The following is a 19,365-nucleotide window of genomic DNA, read 5'->3' as shown; positions in this document are numbered from 1 at the left end:
TGAAGTATAACGATCGCATAAACTGGCTGGTGGGAGATTCATTGCTACTTAGCCCATCCACTGAGTCAAGCTGTCTAGCTTTGCTATAAATACACTGATTTTAATAGAGGTGTCAGTCAGACAAATGAAAGACATGCTGCGAAACGAAATCACATACCCTCGGTCAGATGACCTTTTTCTCCGGCCACGAAGTCTCCGAAGCCAATGGTGGTGAGGGTGATGACGACAAAGTAGATGGACTCGAGCGTGCTCCAGCCTTCGATATGTTTGAAAATGACAGCTGGCAGGGCCACGAAGATGAGGCACCCGAACAAGATGAAGAGCAGGGTGGAGATGACGCGGATCTTTGTCTGGCTGACTTTCCACTTCTGATAAAAAGGATAAGAAGAAGGAAACTATTGAGAAGTTTCACAATCGAACACCCCAGAGAGAGTGACAAAGTGATTGATGGTTTGAACATTTTACCAGAGCAGGAAAGGGTTTCAAAAATGCCACACCCATTGAACTTTTTTGTGTTGTTTCAAGTTATTTGAAAATGAATCTTTTCTTAATAGGTTATATTTGCTACACCATTACTCATTCACATTCACATAGTTTACGTCTTTCTAGAAATAAAGTTTTGTTTTACTATATCCTAAATCCAACACTGCAGAGTTAATGTGGTATGCTTTCCTCGCTAGATGGAAAAATCCTCCTAATCAGGATGAGATACAGAATGTCTCCTCATACCTGTCATCTGCTAAAAAACAATGGTCTCAATTTGTTATTTCAGTTGCCTTCATGGTACTAGATGTCTGAATGAACTCAGCAGTAAGTCTGATGGGCAAAAATTCTAATTTAATATGAAATCTGGAGTCTTTCTTTTCTTTCACAGCTGCTGTGAGTTGAAACATATGTCTGGGCTTTTCCACTTGAGATGACTTCCTTCAGCTGGTTTCATGCTGACAGCATCATGCCCTTTTCCTCCCCGGTTATGTAAGACCTAAGAACAGTATGTCTAAGGGGAAGCGTAAAAAGCATACAGACCTCAGATCTTAGTTTTTGATCCCTTCTTGGTGCCTTGTGCAAAAATATGGAATACAGTAAATTTTAAAGATGATGTGCTATACTAAAATTAGTTGAAAACCAAGCATTACTTTTTTCCCAAGGGGGACTGATAAAGCTGAGTTGCAGGAAAGCATTTCCCCCCCGCAGCAGTGACAGTAGTAATCCATCTGTTTCTATTGTCTGAATGACCCTCCAACCTTCCCTGTTCCAGAGGGAGTGACGGAGCGTGCAATGAATCAGTAACATAATTAACCTGTTGCTGTCAAGTATCTGGGTGTTAAAAAAATAGCCACTGCCACTGGTTTTGCTCCAAAACAGAAAGCTTAGATCGTCTTTTTGAATAACTGCACATGCAGAAAATGTCTGTAAAATGTTGGGCTTTAATTGGAGAGAGTATAATCTGCCATCAATCTCCAGTCAAATGACTTTGGAGTAGTGCCTGAGATTAATTGGCTGTGGCCCCAGTTTCTAGTGATAACACCTAATTGAAAGTCTTTATTTTCCCCACAACAGTAAGCACCAGCTCAGGGACAAAAACGGTTGTGACATATCTGCAATCAGAAGGTTGTTCTTATCAGACATGGTTGCCTTTCACAGCACCGAGAATAGTGGCATGTCCTGCCCTCCTGCTGTATTTGTCCACAGGCTTGTAGTAGGGATCCCCCAGCCAGCAAGTCTATCAAAGATCAATTTATCAATCTGTTTGTCTGTCTGTCTGACCGGCTTGTCAGATATCCCATACGCTACCGACCATCTCGCTCAATCTGGGAAGTTGGCTGTTTCCTGAGATGTGAGTTTGGTTGAAGAATAAGGGCTTCCTAGTTCTTAAATGAAAACACATTTACTGTAAAGCCACTGTAGTTTTCGGTGATGAGCTGAGTGATGAAGTACAAAGCATGGTGAGGGTTATAAGAGTCTCACTGGGAAGTGGTTTCCTCTCCACCTGCTGCTCATATGGCTGGTTTAGTTTCTTGTTGAAGAGTGGGCGAGGACAGCAGGGAATAGCATACACTTGAATAAATCAGGCCTCAGTTCAAATTTTTATCCTCTTCTCATCCTCTCAGACAAACGATATCTAGTTTGGTTTTCACTGCTCTCCTCAATGCCTTGCATTTGTTATGTTGATCATCCAAACAAAACAAAAAAAAGCCCAACGTTGCTCACCACAATCATCTTCTCGACTTTGGCAATGCCCTTCCCAAAAATAGTTCCCAACTGGTCGCCGACACCGGCCAACAGGAATCCAAACAGGGGAATGCCCAGCAGAGCATAGAGGATGCAGAAGATCCGTCCTCCTTCTGTGTGGGGAGAGATGTTCCCAAATCCTGGTAAAACGGAGAGACAGGCAGAAAATGAACAAAAGCAATTCCACTTCAAGTCAGAACATGTTATTTTCACAGTTTATTGCTGCCTAACAACTGTGTACCTCCTACTGCCAGCATTGGCTGCATGGAAGCAAAACAGCACAGATCTCCTACTCTGCCATTAATTCATTTGGTACAAGACCTGTTTTCTTGCTGAACAAATTTGATTTGCTCAAATTCAAGAAGTTTGTAAATGCATTTGTATATTTTAGAGAACAAAATACTGCATAGATATGGATGTTGTAGCTCCAGAGGCTGTACATGCACAGAAAGAAAGAGCAGTGGCTGAACATGCATGTGTTCAATTTGCGTCTTGTAGAATTTTTAAGTCAATTCAGTCACAAGCTGGTTACCTAGCGCATGATTTAAACAAATAAATAAATAATAATAATAATAAAAACCTCTATTAGTTACTGTTTTAGCTTAATGATACTTGGTAGACAGGAAAGCTGACCCACAAAGTCTGAATGAAGCACATTAGAAATTCAGACAAAGATCAGCTTGATGAAATTCCAGTGGTGGAAGATGGAGGTGTGTAAGGGCCTCTGACTCACCCTAATTTATTACTCAGACCTGCAATTTCAAAGCAAAACGAATGGAATATGAAAAGAGAAAGTGAACCTTCTGCTGACTTTTAGCACTTTCAGATGAGACAAAAGTGCAGATCTGTTCATGGCTTCTCCTCTTCAAACCTGCTTATAAAGTGCAGCTTTACAATAACATTTTAAAAAAGGAGCTTCAGAGATGTTTTCCTTGCATAAACTTGACTCCAGGCATCACACAGTGTGCACTGTCAGTTTCATTACTCAACAGCTGCTTAATGAACTAAATTTTACTTTCTTTTATTAATACATGTAAGCTACAGGGAGCCTTCTGATGACTCTCTAGTCTTGGGCTGGACCGGAGTGACACCTAATGTGAGAGAAATTGTCAATCATATCTCAGTAATTCTGTGATTAATTCCAGGGGAGCCAGGAAATGATAAACAGGAGACTAGGCCTGTTGTAATAAGAAATAAATCAAATAATCACATGATAAATTAAAACAAACTCAATTTTAATTTGAATGATTTATCGTTTTTCTATTTTCTCTTTCTTTCTTCCAAAAACTAGATAAAAACAGTCTTGAGTCTGGTGCTTTGGTCTCAACTAGCCCTTTTTTTGAAGGACAATTTTGTTTACAGAGACTTCATAATTTATTTTATTTGTTGTTTCTGTTGTCTTGTTTATTCATTTTGGATATTTAAAATGTCTTCCAGTTCCAGTGTTAAATGTTCATTAAAATTTAAACTTTCTCGATCTTTGAGATTGTGCTCTTGCGTTATTATGCCATTACCATTATACTACTTGAAAATGGTCTCAAAACAAGACATTATGTTTTGTCGTAATAACTTCTGGGATAATTTGTTATCGTGACAGGACTCCAGGGGACAAATTCTAAACTGTTTATAAAAAATAATCAATTCATAATTGTTTTCTTTTCATTCCTAGTGTCAAAGTAAATAGGCAGAATCTGGTATTCATGGACAGGGAAGCAACAGTGAAATTTGGTTGGAGTGTTCCAAGTAAGAGATTCACTATGCAGAGATTTTGTAAAGCTCTCCCGGCCAAGTCTAATTTAAAAACAAACAGAAACAAAATACCGTACAACCCCAGCTCCCATATTTAGTGAACTGAAACTGAGCTGCCAAGAACAAAATGTTTAAACAGAAAAATGACTCCAGAAAAAAAAACTTAAGCAGTATAAGTTTATCTCTTTGCATCACACAGTCAAATCCTCCATCATCTCCACCTCAATTAATGATAGAATTATAGCCTTTAAAAATCATATTGTTAACCCTTACTTTTCTCTTTTTTATTCAACAATGGCAAATTCTGCTCAATGATCAACTTCCTGGTGTTTTTCTAGTTCAGGCACTTGTCTGTCTGAAAAATTTTACATTTTCCAACACTTTTATCTGCCTTGATCCTTTTCTATGAAAGGAAAACTAGTTCATCTGAATACATTGGTGTGTTTCACACCTTACTATAGATGCTCCATTAATAATAAATATGATTTTTTCAGCAAAAAGACTGACGTCGACATCCGTCATTCAATCATGTCACCATGTAGTGATTCATATACAAGAGGAAATACTTGTATAATGGGCATGAAAGACCAGTGGCCTTTAGTTTAAGGTCATGAAGAGAAAAAAAGGTAAGTCTGATATCTTCACTAATAGGTAATTAAACTATTTTATGATATATTTAAATCATTTAATGAAGGATATGCTGTTTTTTTTGTTTTTGTTGTTTCCCATTAGTTTTAATTTATGGGAATCCCAACAATTTTACACAAAGGGATTTTTAGCTTATTTAGGGCTTATCATAACCAAATCATTACATTACTGCAATCCACAAAAGGTTTATTTTGCTATCAAAGGGAGACAAGCATGTAAAAACTGTTCATTCCTGTTGTTACAACCTAGAAATAATAGATTCCTTTGAGTGTTGGTATTGATCCAGGCAGTGTGGAAAGTAAATGGATTGTAAGTCAGACAGATTTAACACAGAGATCCCAGGGGATCTGACACAGTGAGATCAATCACAAATTCAGCTCTAGGAGAGAGGAGGATAATCACAGGAGCAGCAACAAATGCCTCATTCATATTTAATTTTCTGAATTTACAGTAGGGATGAAAGAGAGAGGGGATTTTCATTAGTTCGGGCAATTCAATGGGAATTATCTGCAAAGACGAAGAGATCCCCAGATTTTAACAGATGTTCAAAAATCTCAAGCTGATCTAAACAAACAAAAACAAAAATTACATCTCCGGGATTTCTCTGACAAAATGACACACTGGCTTCAGAGACGGCCTCTATGTCTGATTTATTTACATAACAGCACGAAGGCAACGGAACAATCAGGAAAAATTATGATTGCCCACAGACAGCACAGCAATTATGTGCTGTTTACACTAACAGGCTGCAAAGACAAAGCACACAAATCACCACCTGGGAGGGAGGTTTCTGCAGAAAAATCAAAGCTTTCGCCCTCTGCTACCACCCTTACTTCATTTATGCAATTTGGCCTTATGTGGACATTTCTACAAAAACAGAAAGCCAAACAGATCTCTGTTCTTTGAATTGAAGCCATGGAGCTTTATTCTCTGGATCAGTGAGCTAAAAAAACAACAAAAAAACCAACTGTGCAGAAATTACTCTTTGCCTACAAAGTGACTTGCAAAAATGTTTAACACCGCTTGAAATTCTTTACAATTGGTCACGTTACAAGCACAAACAATGAATCTTATTGGCAGTTTATGTAAAACACCAGCACAAAGAAAATTAGTGTTTATCATTTTCTTTTACCATTAGCTTTCTTCTTATCACTCTTCTCTAAAGGGCACAGCCAATAGTTGTCCCGTCAACAGATTGTTTCATCTGAGCTGTGGATTTCTTTAGCTTCTCCAGATTTTTGGCTGCTTTTCTGATTAAAGCTGACCTTTTCTGGCTTGGCATTTTAGGTGATGGCCATGTCTTTGTGGTTTTGCAGTTGTACAGTACTCTTTTCATTTATATATAATGGATTGAACAGTTCTTTTTTATTTTACTATATGTTTAAAGCTTAGGGTATCGTTTCCTAACTAAGCCCGCACATCTTTATTTGTGGCTGTCGGGACAGAAGGAGACTGACTATATGCATGCTACTCTTGTGAAATGGTTTTGAAAGACCATTTTACTTTCTCTTACACATTATGCATTACTTTGTGTTAAACCATAACATAAATGCAAAATGTGAAATGGGGGTTGCCAGTGCATACTTTTGATGCACTGTGGCCTTTGCAAAGATTAAAATATTCATTTATAGCAATTCAGTTTTTTATGTGAAAATGTGCATCTTAGATCTCTGACATAGCCTATATTTAATAAGCTACAGGTGCCCACCAAGCAGATGTGGTAGAAGCCTGTGAATGTGTGTAATCATGTTGTGACTGGTTTCAAAAAAAAGAAACATGACTTCTCGATTGTGCAACACACATTGGGAAACTGGAAATGAGTCTGGTGAGAGTCTGGGCTGCATGTGGGTTGTATAGTTTGATGCTACAGTGCTCATCGAGAGCATGCTCTGCCTACACATTATGGCCATTCATGTGAAAATACAAGCACACTCTTATTCCAAGCTGATAGCCAAATCAGTTCATTATACTTTAGTGCATTTAATTTCCTCATTAGAGACTGAGCTTTGACAGGGTGCTGGACATGTGAAATGGAGCCCAACAACCCACTGAACAGACACAGTGATCTGTCAAGGTCCAATTGGAAAAGCCAGATGAGCTGTCAGAATGCGGGTGTGTGTGTGTGTGTGTGTGTACGTGCAAGAGTCTGTAAGGCGTGTGCTTGTCTGAGCCGTTACTTCTTTTTTCCTGACTAGTAAGCTCTTACAGCTGCAGATGACACAAAGAGGGGACAAATTGTGTAAAAAAAGATGAGAACCATGGTGGATTTTCAGCCTGTGGCATTCAGATAAAGGGTAATGTGCTATAATTATAATTTGAGTCCTGCATTTAACTTCTGTTGCTGTGAATGAACAGGATATTAGCTCTGTTGCAAGAACTGATAACATTTTAAACCTGGCAAAGAGCAAAAATTACTTAGTGGAAATTCTCCTCAGTTGGATAAATGAATGACCAAACTGAGGCTAGATTGAAAGAGAAGTTTGATATCCTTGCGGTTCTGTCATTCATCTGTCAGTTATGTTGAATATATTGTTTTCGTTGTCTTACTGATGTTAAATAGGCTCCATTCAGTCTGGGGTGGAAGTGAAAGAGCAAATCAAAGTGCAATCTTGTAGAGGAAATTAGTTTTTTGCAACTGTTGCTGGAGTGCAGTCATTGTGCAGTCTTGGACAGGAGCTGATGTGACTATAATTTGTGTGTGCAGGTGCAATTTCATGCCAAAATGATCCTTGAAATTACACAGTTATTCTGCCATGCTTCTACTCTCTAAAAGGGGAACATATATATATATACTGCTCAAAAAAATAAAGGGAACACTTTAAGTGTTAAACACCTGTTTAAGTGTTCCCTTTATTTTTTTGAGCAGTGTATATATATATATATATATATATATATACAAAAGGGACTCAGAAAACAACAGATGCTATTTTCTCTTTACATAGAAACCATTCTTCCTACCGATCGTGGTGATAACAGTCCCGGCAAAGAAGAAGGAGGAACTGAGGTCCCACAGGCTCGTCTGATTGGACAAATTTCCTGATGGATTCACTCCAGCACGAACTGCCGAAACCACTTGCTGGAGACAAAAGGAGAGCAGTTTCAAAGTTAAGATGGTGGCTCTCGTTGGGAGTTTAACACAATATAAGTTCAGAAACTCAAAAGATATATACAAAATTAGTGGGGCACGACGGCTCTCCTGGGAAATAAATGACAGCTGAGGTAAACATCCAACGAAGCCAATTAAGAGTGGAGAAAAGATAATAGCATCTGTCACCTTTTGAAGATTTTCTTTTTAAGTTGCAATCTTATTCACAAAGAACCTGTCAAGACTGTTGGGAGTAAAACTCAAGGAAGCAATAAAAGTTCTCAGTTTTAATTAATTCTTGTTTACATTTTTGTGTTTTCCAAAGCCAAGTTTCACACCCACTTTACCTTTTAAAAAGCCTTTAGTCAACGTGTGGTCTCCAATGTGAACACTAAAATGCAAAGAGCTTCCTCACTCTAAAATCCATGCTTTGTCTATTGTGTTTGAGTGAAAGACTGAACATCTTAACTCTGTGTGAATTGGTGACTTTCTGCACCCTGCTGCTAAATGCATGAATGCTAAACAAGGTAAGATGAACTCAGTTTAGCCGTTTTCATTTCTGCCGACAGTTCTGACCCCTCTTGCTCTCTCGCAGTTTAAATAAACCACAGACAAATCCTTAAAAATACAGTTTCCTTTATATTTCTCTAATCTGTTTGCTTCATCTAACTTAGTTTTAAAGCTCAAATTTTCCTCAAAACGCTGAAATTTGAATTAGAGATGTTCACAAGTCATTTTTCCTACATCTAAATCATGGCTCAGATCTTTGAGAGGAAAGTTCAAGTTAAGTTAAGTTTTCTCAATAAATACTGTACATACCAGTACATACTTTTGACCAACAACAGTGCATTACTTTAGGTTAAGAATTTAAACGTATAATATTTACCCTAAGTCCTAATTTAATGCAAACATTTAATAGTGTTTTTGAGTCTAGCTCTTATCAACAATCTTTTAATGTTTTCAAATGTGAACTTAATATTACACATATTATGATCTGATTTTATTGTACTTTTCAAGCTCAAATCTTTCCATTTAAATAAAAATAACAGGAATGTTAACAGGAATTTCTGTGCTTCTTATTTTAATCTGTAAAAATCTTTATCTTTAACAGTACTGTATAACATAATGACATGGCTAACTATTAATCATTTTAAGAGCTGGATGGACTTGAGCTCACCTTTTGTTATTTACAACTGACCCTGCGTTTGGGTTGAAACAGTACAGTACATCACATTTAAGACAAAAGGTTGACTCAGCTGGGTCTTATGATCTTTACAGAATCACTGAGACAGAAAAAAACAAAAAGCTTTGAGACATCAGGAGAGCTGCAGTCAAACCTTTGACTCTAATGCTAATAATTGTGGGAAAACATTTTAAAACATTTATCTCCTGTCTATGAGGCTTTTTTTAAAAAACTCAAAGCCTGTAAAATATCAAATCTCCTTTGCAACTTTAATCAGGAGGGAGCAGCAGATGGAATAATCTCCATTAACTGAATTTAATATGAATGGACCTCCTGGAATAGAACAGTAATGTTCCATTAATGATGTTCATACACAATATTTAGGGTCACTAAAATGTCACAGGGCGTACAGTGTTTATAATTATTCATCATCATTAGTTACACGGAGCCTTCTTTCATTCACAACAGGGAAGCTGCCTCTGCATAAGACAGTGAAGATGAGAGTATTAAAGTGGAATTAAAAAGACAGCAAATAAAAAAAAGGTCTTTTACAGTTCAGACGTCAGTCAGAGGGAAGACAGACAGCTAGACCAAAATTACACTGGCACCCTGCTAGTAAAAAGGTCGGACTCCCTTTTGGCTTCAGAGACATCTTGATTTTTTTGTGGCACAGAGGAACATGTCTGAAAGATTTCTCGGAGATTTTGTTCCATGTTCACATAATTGCACCTCAAGCTTGCAGCTGCAAGGAAATCTGGATGGAAATCTCTGACACCACCATTACTCAAAGGTGCTTTGTTGGATTGGGATCTGCTGAATTTACTCATTGTCAATTCAGTTTCAGATGATTTAAGCTTTATGTCATCGTGCATTTTCTTGCTGGAAGTGTCCATTAGAAGAGGTGCACATAAAAGGATTGACACAGTCAGCAACAACGCTCTATACTTTAGGGATCTGAATGCTGAATGCTATTAGACAGAAACTCACCTGACATTTTCCAAATATGTTACTGAAACTGTAAACTGTTGCCTGAGTTTTCTAAACATAGCTGAGTGCTGGAGTGGAATCCAGTGTGGTTTTCTGCTGCAGTAGCCCATACGCTTCAAGATTCAACATGTTTTTGTTTTTTGTATTTACAGATTATTCTCTGTAAATTAAAGAAAAGTTGTGCAAGAAAATTTCAGCAGTTTAGCGGTGTGGCACCAACAGTCACGCCACATTGATAGTATCTTAAATCCCCTATCTCCCTCATTCTGGTGCTTTCTTTAATGTTTTGCGAAATCCTCTTCATCGCATTTAGACCTCTAAGTTCCTATGATTTCTGCTAAATGACTGCCTGATTTGATTTTTGCATTGACCTGCAATTGAACTGGTGTACCTGAAGAAGTTGCAGATCAGGGTTTACGGTGCAGTTTATATATTATTCATCAATGAGTGACTTTTCTTCCGTTACCTGTTTTTCCCTTATCTGAGATGGGACCAATGTAACTAGTTCAAGTGAAAAACCAATATACTCCTCTACCTAGAGATACTTTATGTGTTTTATGCATATTTATGCTTCCAATAGTGAGTTGTAGCTTTGCACAGAACAGCCTTCATTGTTGACTCCCCTAATGTAGAGAAGCTATAGCTCTACTCCAAGCTTCCCCCAGAGCTCCAGAATAAAACAATTATACTTGAGGTATTTCTCCACTTGAGGTAGGAATTGAAACCTTTGGGGAACATTAGTATGTTTAGGAACCATGGCCTCAGGCATCACTTTAAATTTTAAACTCTAAGTTTGATAAATCTGAACAGACCAGAAAGAAACTGAGAGCCATCATGATACAAGTCGTTTTAGTCTATGAATGCAAAAAAATCAACCATCTATGCTTATTTTGTTATGTCCATGTATCATTTTTCTGATTAAGAGAATGGAAATTTTGTGCCATGAATGTTCTCAGAAGCCTAAAAACAAATGTAAATGAGGTTAAAAGATAAAACCTCACATCCATTGTTCCTCCAAAGAAATCCTTCGGCGAGGCAAGGCTCAGTCATTCCCTTTTGTTTTCCACCCAAGTGAGCTTATCATTTCTTCCCTGCTCTGCCATTTGCACACAAAGCTACCCATAATAAGGCAAAATTATGTGGACATCATGCAGGCTGTCGGCGAGCTAAACCAAACAGTTGAGAGAATCTGAATCGTCAAAGCCTTTTTTGATATAGCTTACCTTTTTTAATTACTCCCTTTGAGAGCACACTTCTCCTTCATCGTCTGCTGACTAGCTTTAGAAAAAAGTTGTGTGTTTGTGCAAAGTAAAGAGTGAATAAATGGCACCTGGGTTGAAACTGTGCATCAATAAATCATCAGAGGAAAAGTAGTTGCTCGAAAGGTTGCTTAACTCAGTCACTGACCTGCTCACTAATAGATGATAGGCAGAGCTGACGAATGCTGTAACATTCTTGTGTAGCAACAAAAGGATCAGAGTAATCTTTGGTTGAAAGTGGAAAGCTGTCTTACAATTAGTCTGAGAGTATCAAAAGAAAACATGCTTCCAACAGAAGAAAGTACTGACTTTGAACCATAATTAACAGAGGTGGTCTGTCCTAGAATATGCTAGCTGTATTACACGACAATGTTTTCATATGGGATTTAGTAAGCAATCAAAAATACAAATTTAAAACAACACAATTAGACCTGATAACCTGAAGTCAATTTGGAAAATAATAAAGGCTAGATTAAACCAAATTTGAAAACGATTATTTTTTTTCATGGGGAACAGCTGTGTTAAACAGGGAGACTATTAAGAACAGAATTCAGCTAATGAACAAAAACAAAAGTCCAAATACCTGATCTCAAAGGATAGATATGTTTTTGATCAAATGTATGTATTTCGCTTTGCTTTGAACTTCAAAAGTGAAAGGTTTTTGGTAATTGAAGGCCAATGTCCAGTTGTACTGTCAAAGAATGTATGGTGTAGAATTCAAAATAACACAAAATAATTCCAGATCTTGAGATCAGAGTTGAAAAGTAAAAAAGAACTACACTTTATATATAGAAACATTCTGCCATTTCTAGTGTTCTCTTGGTTCTGAGACATGAGAGGCTTTGAGTTTGATTTGTGTTTGTCTGATGTTTTATTCAACTAGTGGTTTGATTCTCTTGTTTCTGTATCCTTGTAGGATTCTGATTGTTTATCCTGTTGCTTCATGTACTTGAATCCCTCTCAGTGCTGCTAATCAGTTATCATATTTGGTATGCTTTGCGGTTTTCATTATTCCCCGTCAGATTGTTCTTATTGTTAGGACGTCTTCACACATTTGGAGGTTGTGCACACATAGAATTTCAAGTTGTAGTTCAAATGTAAAGTAGAATTATAACACAATTTAGGAGAAGTCCTGTCCTTGAATTGTAATCATTGATTGATAATTAATAAGGTCACTAAAGAGGAAAAAATAGGAAATGGAAGCAAAAGCCTGAGCACCAATCATAGAGGCTTTAACAATCTTTTTTCAGCAGAACTCCAGGAAACTACTCCAGGTTTGACATCCTCAGTACAATCGGCTCATAACAACTAAATAAAAACACATTTAATTTTATGTGCATGGTTCCTTATTACTCCTCTTGCCAAGATATAAGCATTCACTGTTTCACAAATTAAAATTAATGAACAGAATTCTTCAGCAAAGCATAGCACTCTGTGACAAAAGCACTCATCGTGTCTCCTTTAGTTTTGTTTTCAATTCTGAAATACTGAAGTTTTTCTGTGCTAGAAGTTTTATTTTGCATCTCACCTGCCTGCTCCAGTCTGAATTTAGGTCAAATTCCTTCTCAATTTGACAATTTCATAGATAATTGTACGACACTGTCAGAATCCCAGCACAGACAATGACCAAAATTCATGTCAGTGAAAGATTTGCAGGATCCCAACAAAGCTCGATGTAGACTTTCATAAAGCTCAGCATAAACGTTGCAGATCTTTTTATGGTGACTGCAATTAAATGACGTTAACGTGCTGCTTTTCAGGTACAACGTGATTTTTTTTGTTTTTCATATGAAAACAGATGAAAAAACATGGAGCAGCTTTTCTTCGGAATCCAGACATTTTAAGAAAAAAGCACAGACAACAGCAAAGAGACAAACAGATATGAAGCGGATGAGACCAGATTGCCTAAATGTACAAATAGAAACATGATGCCAATTACTAACATTCAACTTGTTTTAGAAGAGTTTATTTCATGACAAACTAAAACATTAGTGTGAGCTACAATGTACTGTATGTACAGTATTGGATGAGTCTAATATTGTTTTTTTCTGTTTTATTGCTATAGCTTTCAGTAGATTTTAGTGTCTCTCCAAAAATGGAAAACCAATCCTGTGTCTTATGTTGACTGTTTACCAGATCATCTGTAGATGCAGCAATGTTCTTTGTATAATGCAGTATTTGTCTCCCTGAAGCCCTGCCGTACACATTACTGTTGTTCAATGTGGAGAATTCATAAACATTAACCTTTACTCTGTATGTTAATGGAATCCAAACTCTTTAGAAGAGAAAGTCTAACCTTTTCCAGCCTCATGAAATCTTTGCATGAACTTAGAAATCTCATTTACTCCTGCTTCGATACCTGTCCTCATCCTTTTAAACAATATTTAACTTCCTGCTTCTAAACACACCTGATTGTCACCATAACCGTTAAATAAAACTGTTTTAACATCGATAGAAACTGAAACTGCCACTTAGTGGAGCCTAAGAAAACACTCTTTGTTTCAACAACAACAACAAAACTACCATTTATTGTGAATTTTCTCATTTTTTTAACGAGGATATCTTTTTATCTATTGTTTTCAGTCTAAATTATGTAGAAATCTTGAAAAATGTAAAACATAAAAACCCACTTTCAAGGACAAAATTGAATCTTTTGAGAAAAAATAACCTATAAAATTACGACTTTTCATCAAGTCCTCTTAATTAAAAACAGGATAATTTAACTAAATTTGCTCAGCGTAGTAAATATTCATGTATTGAGTAATACAGTGTCAGCAGAGGTCAGTTGCATTATTCTCAAGCAATCTTGGTTGAGTGTGTTTAACAATCATCACAGGATTACTGGTAAGGGGGAAAAAATCTTCATTATGATAAAGGTTTGAATAAAATTATGATTTTATTCAAAGTCAGTTTTTGCACCTGATCTTTACAGCATATAGTGTTAATACTATGTTATTGGAGTTAGTGCTTCAAATTGGCTCATATTTACATTTTCTTTAGATAAAAGGTAAATAAACTTGGTATTTGAGATGATGCATTCAAACTGAAAGCATCACTGAAACAAATATACAGCATTTCATGTTTGAACATCTCTTTAAAGTAAGAGAGTAGATTACAGTGGCATCTTCTTTTATCAAGCAGATCTAAGGCAGAAAACAGTAATTTCCAAGCTTTGATTGTTAAAAGATATTTTTTATGGATTAAAAAAACTAAATGTAATCACAGTGATTCAAAGAACTTGCACTCGATTCTTGATTTCTGTGACCTTGTGGCCTAAACTCACTGGCGACTTTGTTAGGTACACCTGTTCAGTTGATTTGAACACAAACTGCATTTTAATCTACAAATTATATTTTGCAATTCAATGCCTGTAAAACTATTTTGAGACAGAAAATGAAAGAAGTTCAGTTCCTACGCTCAAATGTTGCAGTTCTTCTGATGAAGGAGCAACATAGCAGATTATGAGTTCACCCAGATAGCTACTAGGTGAAGCAAAACATCTCAGACTAAACTCTAAAGAGATTCAAAAAGTCTAAAAAATCAGTTTTGTAAATGATTTTAAAACTCTGGACAGCAAACATATCACTATAGTTGAGAAATTGTTTTGTCACCTTGCCATTGTACATCTATGCATCTTGACAGGGCGTAGCTGTCAAAATGCTCACTATGTAAGTTAGCTGACTGCTATTGGCTTTAACACATTTCGCTATGAAGGAGTCTATGCAGTGTTTTCCCTAACCAAGGTGGGCACCTGCCAACAGGACTGAACTTCAAACTTCATGTTTTTAATCCAGAAGGTTTCGATGTTTTTTACTTTGACTATACATCCAGCATTCAGATTGGTGAGTTGAGGCACGTGTTTACTTGCACTAAGACATTCTGATTGCATCTGCACATAAATTTGTAAGTCTTCACAAACCACATCTTATTAGCAAAGCCACAACATTTTAGCTTCCACAAAATTAAAGCAGAAATTGCGGCACTTGATCACATTGCAAATCGTGCTCAGCTGCTTTACTGATTCAGTCATTGACTAAAATTTATATCAATTGTAAAAAAATATTAACAGCAGAATCTGATTGATTAGATTCACATGCATCGTGCCCAACAGCTATTTAAATTACCACAACAAACTGCATGAAGTTTAAACATTTATCATATGTTATTCCACAAAGTATCTAAAATAAGCAAAATTCTGTAAATAGGAACAAACCACATTCAGACAGTGAGAAACAACCAAACAACCTTCTTTGAGGTTTATTTTAGTCTACTAGGTGATTCATTCCACTACTGACCTCCAGCTGTGGTAATTGTTGTTTTTGTGGCAAAACAAAATATATACTGCATGTGCTCTGATAAAACTTCATATAGCCAGTGTTTCAATAAACCATTCACCTTTTCCGCAACAGTTTGCCATGGAAAACACAAAACATGGGGATAAACCTGTGATGCATTTGAGAGCAATGCACATTTCAAAAGAAAGCTCATTTTGTCAGTCACTATAAGTCAGCAGAAAAGAAAATATTACACCTGCCTTGACAAGATCCTCCAGCTCCGTTGAATTTATGCAGCTGTGCAAGGCCAAGAACTCCAGTTTCTCTTTCAGAATGACCGATTTCTGGTAGCTTTCGTGAGGCTGCTCCAGAGCCTGGAACACTGTTGCCCCGATGATGAGGTACAGCACCACCAGGAAGAAAATGGCCGACACAGTTTTCCACCTCATGACTGTGGTCCGGGTGTCGCACTCATCCTCGGGAGTGTTCAGCACCACTGGTTTTGTGGAGAAGGACAGGCGAGGCTGGGAGTTGTGGACGGCAGCCTTTGGGTCAAGGAGGTCAGGTGCGGCCACTGGAAGCATGGAGATGATCATTATCTGAGGTGTTCCACACTAAAAGAGCTAAAAATTATACATGCTTCTGTTAAAAAGAGCTTAGCTAACAAATTATGTGGTGTTACTTAATACATTTGACTTTGTATCAAAAGCTACTTAAATAATTTGTTGGATTATTGCCACTGCAGGCCAATAGTTTGAAATTTTAATATTAAAACTTCACCAGTAAGAAGATGACTGATTGTTCCACTGTTTTCATTTCATTATACTTCTTAGATTTACTCTTTCTTACTATTTTTATTTCTTCATTTTTTCAATAGATTTTGACAGAGAGCTAATGCTTCTGAAGCTGTTCAAGTAACTCCTATTTTCTCTTAGTCAAGGACTTTACACTTCTTTTGCAATATTTTCATTGTTTTTCTCCAACTTTCTCAGGCCAACAGAAAAAATGGCTTCTTAAGAAGTGTATGCGCAGCACAGCCAGCTTGTACAGCCATGCAAAAAACATGAGGCTCTGTAGACAGGTTGTATAAAATAGTAACTATGCTGCATTTTTCACTACAATTTCTTTCACCTTCTACCCACAAACATTTTTACTATGTTTCTTTAGGGGAAAAACAATTTTTCTGTGAAGTAAATATTTTTATTTTAATGTGTAGAATAAAACTTCTGCTGTTTTTTATGAAAAAAATACCTTTCTTTAACCAACATGAACTGCATTAACTCTCAGCCTTACACAGCAATACACTAATTATTTTATTACTCACTCAAGCTGCACATGTCTCAATGTCTTACTAATAAATACATAATTAAAGCTTTCACCAGTGCATCCAGGCGAAATCGTCAGTCCCCATTAGTTGTTGATTATTATTCAAGCTTCTGTCTCAATGATCCAGTTTGACATATTTTTTACATTTGAATCAAGACTTTAACATACAAAGACTCATGGCAGTAGTTCAAAGGACTAGCACATGCAGGCTATGAAATGAATTCTACAACATTTATATTTATAACACATGTTTTTTGGGATATTATGTGCAGCACGTGACTGTGAAGTAGAAGCAAAACGACAATTGGTTTTGAAATATTTTACAAATAAAAATCTCTAAATTAACACAGCTTCCATTAGCCTTTTACTTTACAGCCATGTTTTTTTTCTTTTTTGCTTTTGTTGCTGCAGGTTTGGTTGAAGCTTGGAATAAGTTTGTTTTGTTTGACATCAGTCTTTGAAAGAGGACTGAACTTTGACTGTGCTTCTCTAACACATGACTTTGCTTGTTAAGCCTTGCTCACTCCAGCCAATTCGCCTTGCCAGCCTCTAAAATGTATTTTTCCAGGTTTGCCCTTCATTTAGCTCCTTTCCAATTCTTCTTGATCAGCATCCCTGTACCTGGGATTGTACTGTGCTAAACAGTTCCAGGTCTTATTTGGCAAACTGGGGCTGCTTTTTGGTCATTTTTAAATCAGGTCAAACAAAGCTCTTATATGGAGTTCCCCAAGGCTCCATATAGGAGAACGTTTAGTAAGCATCGACCTGGTTCCTCTGACTCAAATCTTTGGAGTAGTACAACATTGTTTAACATATCTATCCTCCTGACATACAATATTATATTTCTGTCCCCACTTGACCATAGTTCACTTCAGTTACTGTGTCCAAAATATAATCTCAATGCAGAAGAGTCAGAAGGTGACAAGTGACAATTGCTTCCTTGTCTTGTCCAGTGTGTGTGCTGTGTTTTTGCATTGTTTCACCAGAGCTGTACTGGTGCCATATTGTTGTTGGTTTTTAGGCAATTCTTAGAAGTTTTTAGTGGGCAGACTTTGTGAAACCCCAAACGAAACATGAGATTTCTACAGATAGCTGACTGTTTCTCTTTAATGAGCAATTTATGAGGTGTCCATTTTCATGGTTGTACCATTAGAATTACTGGATCTGCACCTCTTGTTCAGCTCCCAGTGATCTGTAGCAATCAGCAGCCTCACATCTACATGTTTTTGTTTCCTTGTATAAAAATCAAACACAGAGACTCTAATCTTTGTGGAATAAACTCAGCCTGCCTGACACTAGGCTATTATATATTAATGTTGCACATACAGCACTTTCTCTGCATGGCTACATTTTTTTTAGTATTTCTGTGCTTGGAGCATGAGCTACAACAAAAAAATAAATTTAAATCATTAAATATTTAACAATGTTTGTCACAATGATGTTTCTCAAACGTTTGCTACCCTTAGGTGATTACACAACACCCCCCAAGAGGTCGTGCTGGCCTTTTTTTTTTTAAAGGAAACTGCTTCTACAGAGTAGTACTCACTTCATACCTCCTAAGCTTTCGCAAGCATTCTTATTTTATAAGTTATATGACTGAGGTAAGCACTGTTGTCACGATTCAGATGCTTTAAAAAAAACATATTTTTATGGAACAATGCTTGACAATAAGAAGCATAAAACGCATCTCAGAAAACAGGAATAAAAGACACAAAAGTGACATAAATTATCTTTTAACATTCATAATTCACGCAGACAATTTATAATCACCTTGATGTCAACGTAGGCTACTTACTTCTCTACCATCTCGTCTCTGTCGGTTTCCTAGAAGGCGTTATTTTCCAGGAAAGCGCAGCACCGCTCTCTGCCTAAAGTCTGCCTTTGCCTCCAGTGTTCGCTCCAGAGGACGTGTCCGCTGTCCACATGGCTTCGGAGTGCTGAACTGCTCCCTGCTTCACAATCTCCGGAGAAAATACATCCAGGGAATCACGTCTGTTGGCACAAACGCGAGCTAAGACTGAGCGTAAAGGGAGCTGGGGGGTGGGGGGAGAGGCTCCTATCCACGGTGAACATCCAGGTGTTTGGGGGGAAGCGCGGTTTGTTGTTGGAGTGAGAGCAAACACTTTGTTAAGAGTAAGACCACGACGGATGCGCTGCAGTACGCTGGGAAAGAAAGTGAGAGAGAGAGAGGAATAGAGAGAGAGATCAGGAGAGAGAGAAAAAAAAAAGAGAGAGAGAGACCTCTGAGGTTTCTAGCGCTGTAACGTCTTATGGAAAATTTCTAAAGCTCACCATTCAGAGCGCAACGAATGATCATGATTGTTTTCTTGAAAGTTTGAGGTGGTTTGCAAAAGTATTCATGCCCCTTAAGTTTTCTTACATTGTGTCTCATTGAAAACTTCACTCGGTTGTTGTGATTTTAAGCAAAATAAAAAAAAAAAATCAATAAATAATAATAATGAAAAATATAATTGTGAAGTAGAAGGAAATTATACATGGCTTCATTTTAATTGTATACTGAAGGAAAACAAATTGGAGAGCGGCTGCTTCTTAAAGAGACAGAGGTCAAACTTCAAGGTGTCAAATTTTAAGTCATATATATATATATAATATGTGTTTGTG

General features: G+C 37.1%; 1 protein-coding gene across 3 annotated transcripts in view; it reads right to left on the bottom strand.

Annotated features, from left to right (window-relative positions):
* The window catches only part of LOC114158719 (potassium channel subfamily K member 2), a 31,945-nt gene extending 13,027 nt beyond the window's left edge, over positions 1-18,918 (bottom strand). Inside the window, exons 1-5 of one of the 3 annotated variants that reach the window (XM_028040497.1) lie at positions 18,514-18,918; positions 15,678-15,991; positions 7,588-7,705; positions 2,212-2,372; positions 158-368 (exon numbers count right to left, since the gene is read on the bottom strand). In XM_028040497.1, the coding sequence (XP_027896298.1) occupies positions 158-368; positions 2,212-2,372; positions 7,588-7,705; positions 15,678-15,866 (679 nt within the window). In that variant the 5' untranslated portion in view covers positions 15,867-15,991; positions 18,514-18,918. Of the gene's footprint in view, positions 1-157; positions 369-2,211; positions 2,373-7,587; positions 7,706-15,677; positions 16,002-18,513 lie in introns of those variants that run through there. The other 2 variants (XM_028040496.1, XM_028040495.1) reach the window with 2 other exon arrangements.
* Positions 18,919-19,365: the final 447 nt, after the last annotated feature.

The sequence above is a fragment of the Xiphophorus couchianus genome, chromosome 15 (genome assembly GCF_001444195.1).
Source record: "Xiphophorus couchianus chromosome 15, X_couchianus-1.0, whole genome shotgun sequence".
Taxonomy (NCBI): domain Eukaryota; kingdom Metazoa; phylum Chordata; class Actinopteri; order Cyprinodontiformes; family Poeciliidae; genus Xiphophorus; species Xiphophorus couchianus.
The sequence above is the reverse complement of the archived record's forward strand: the minus strand, read 5'-3'. Positions and strand labels throughout refer to the sequence as shown.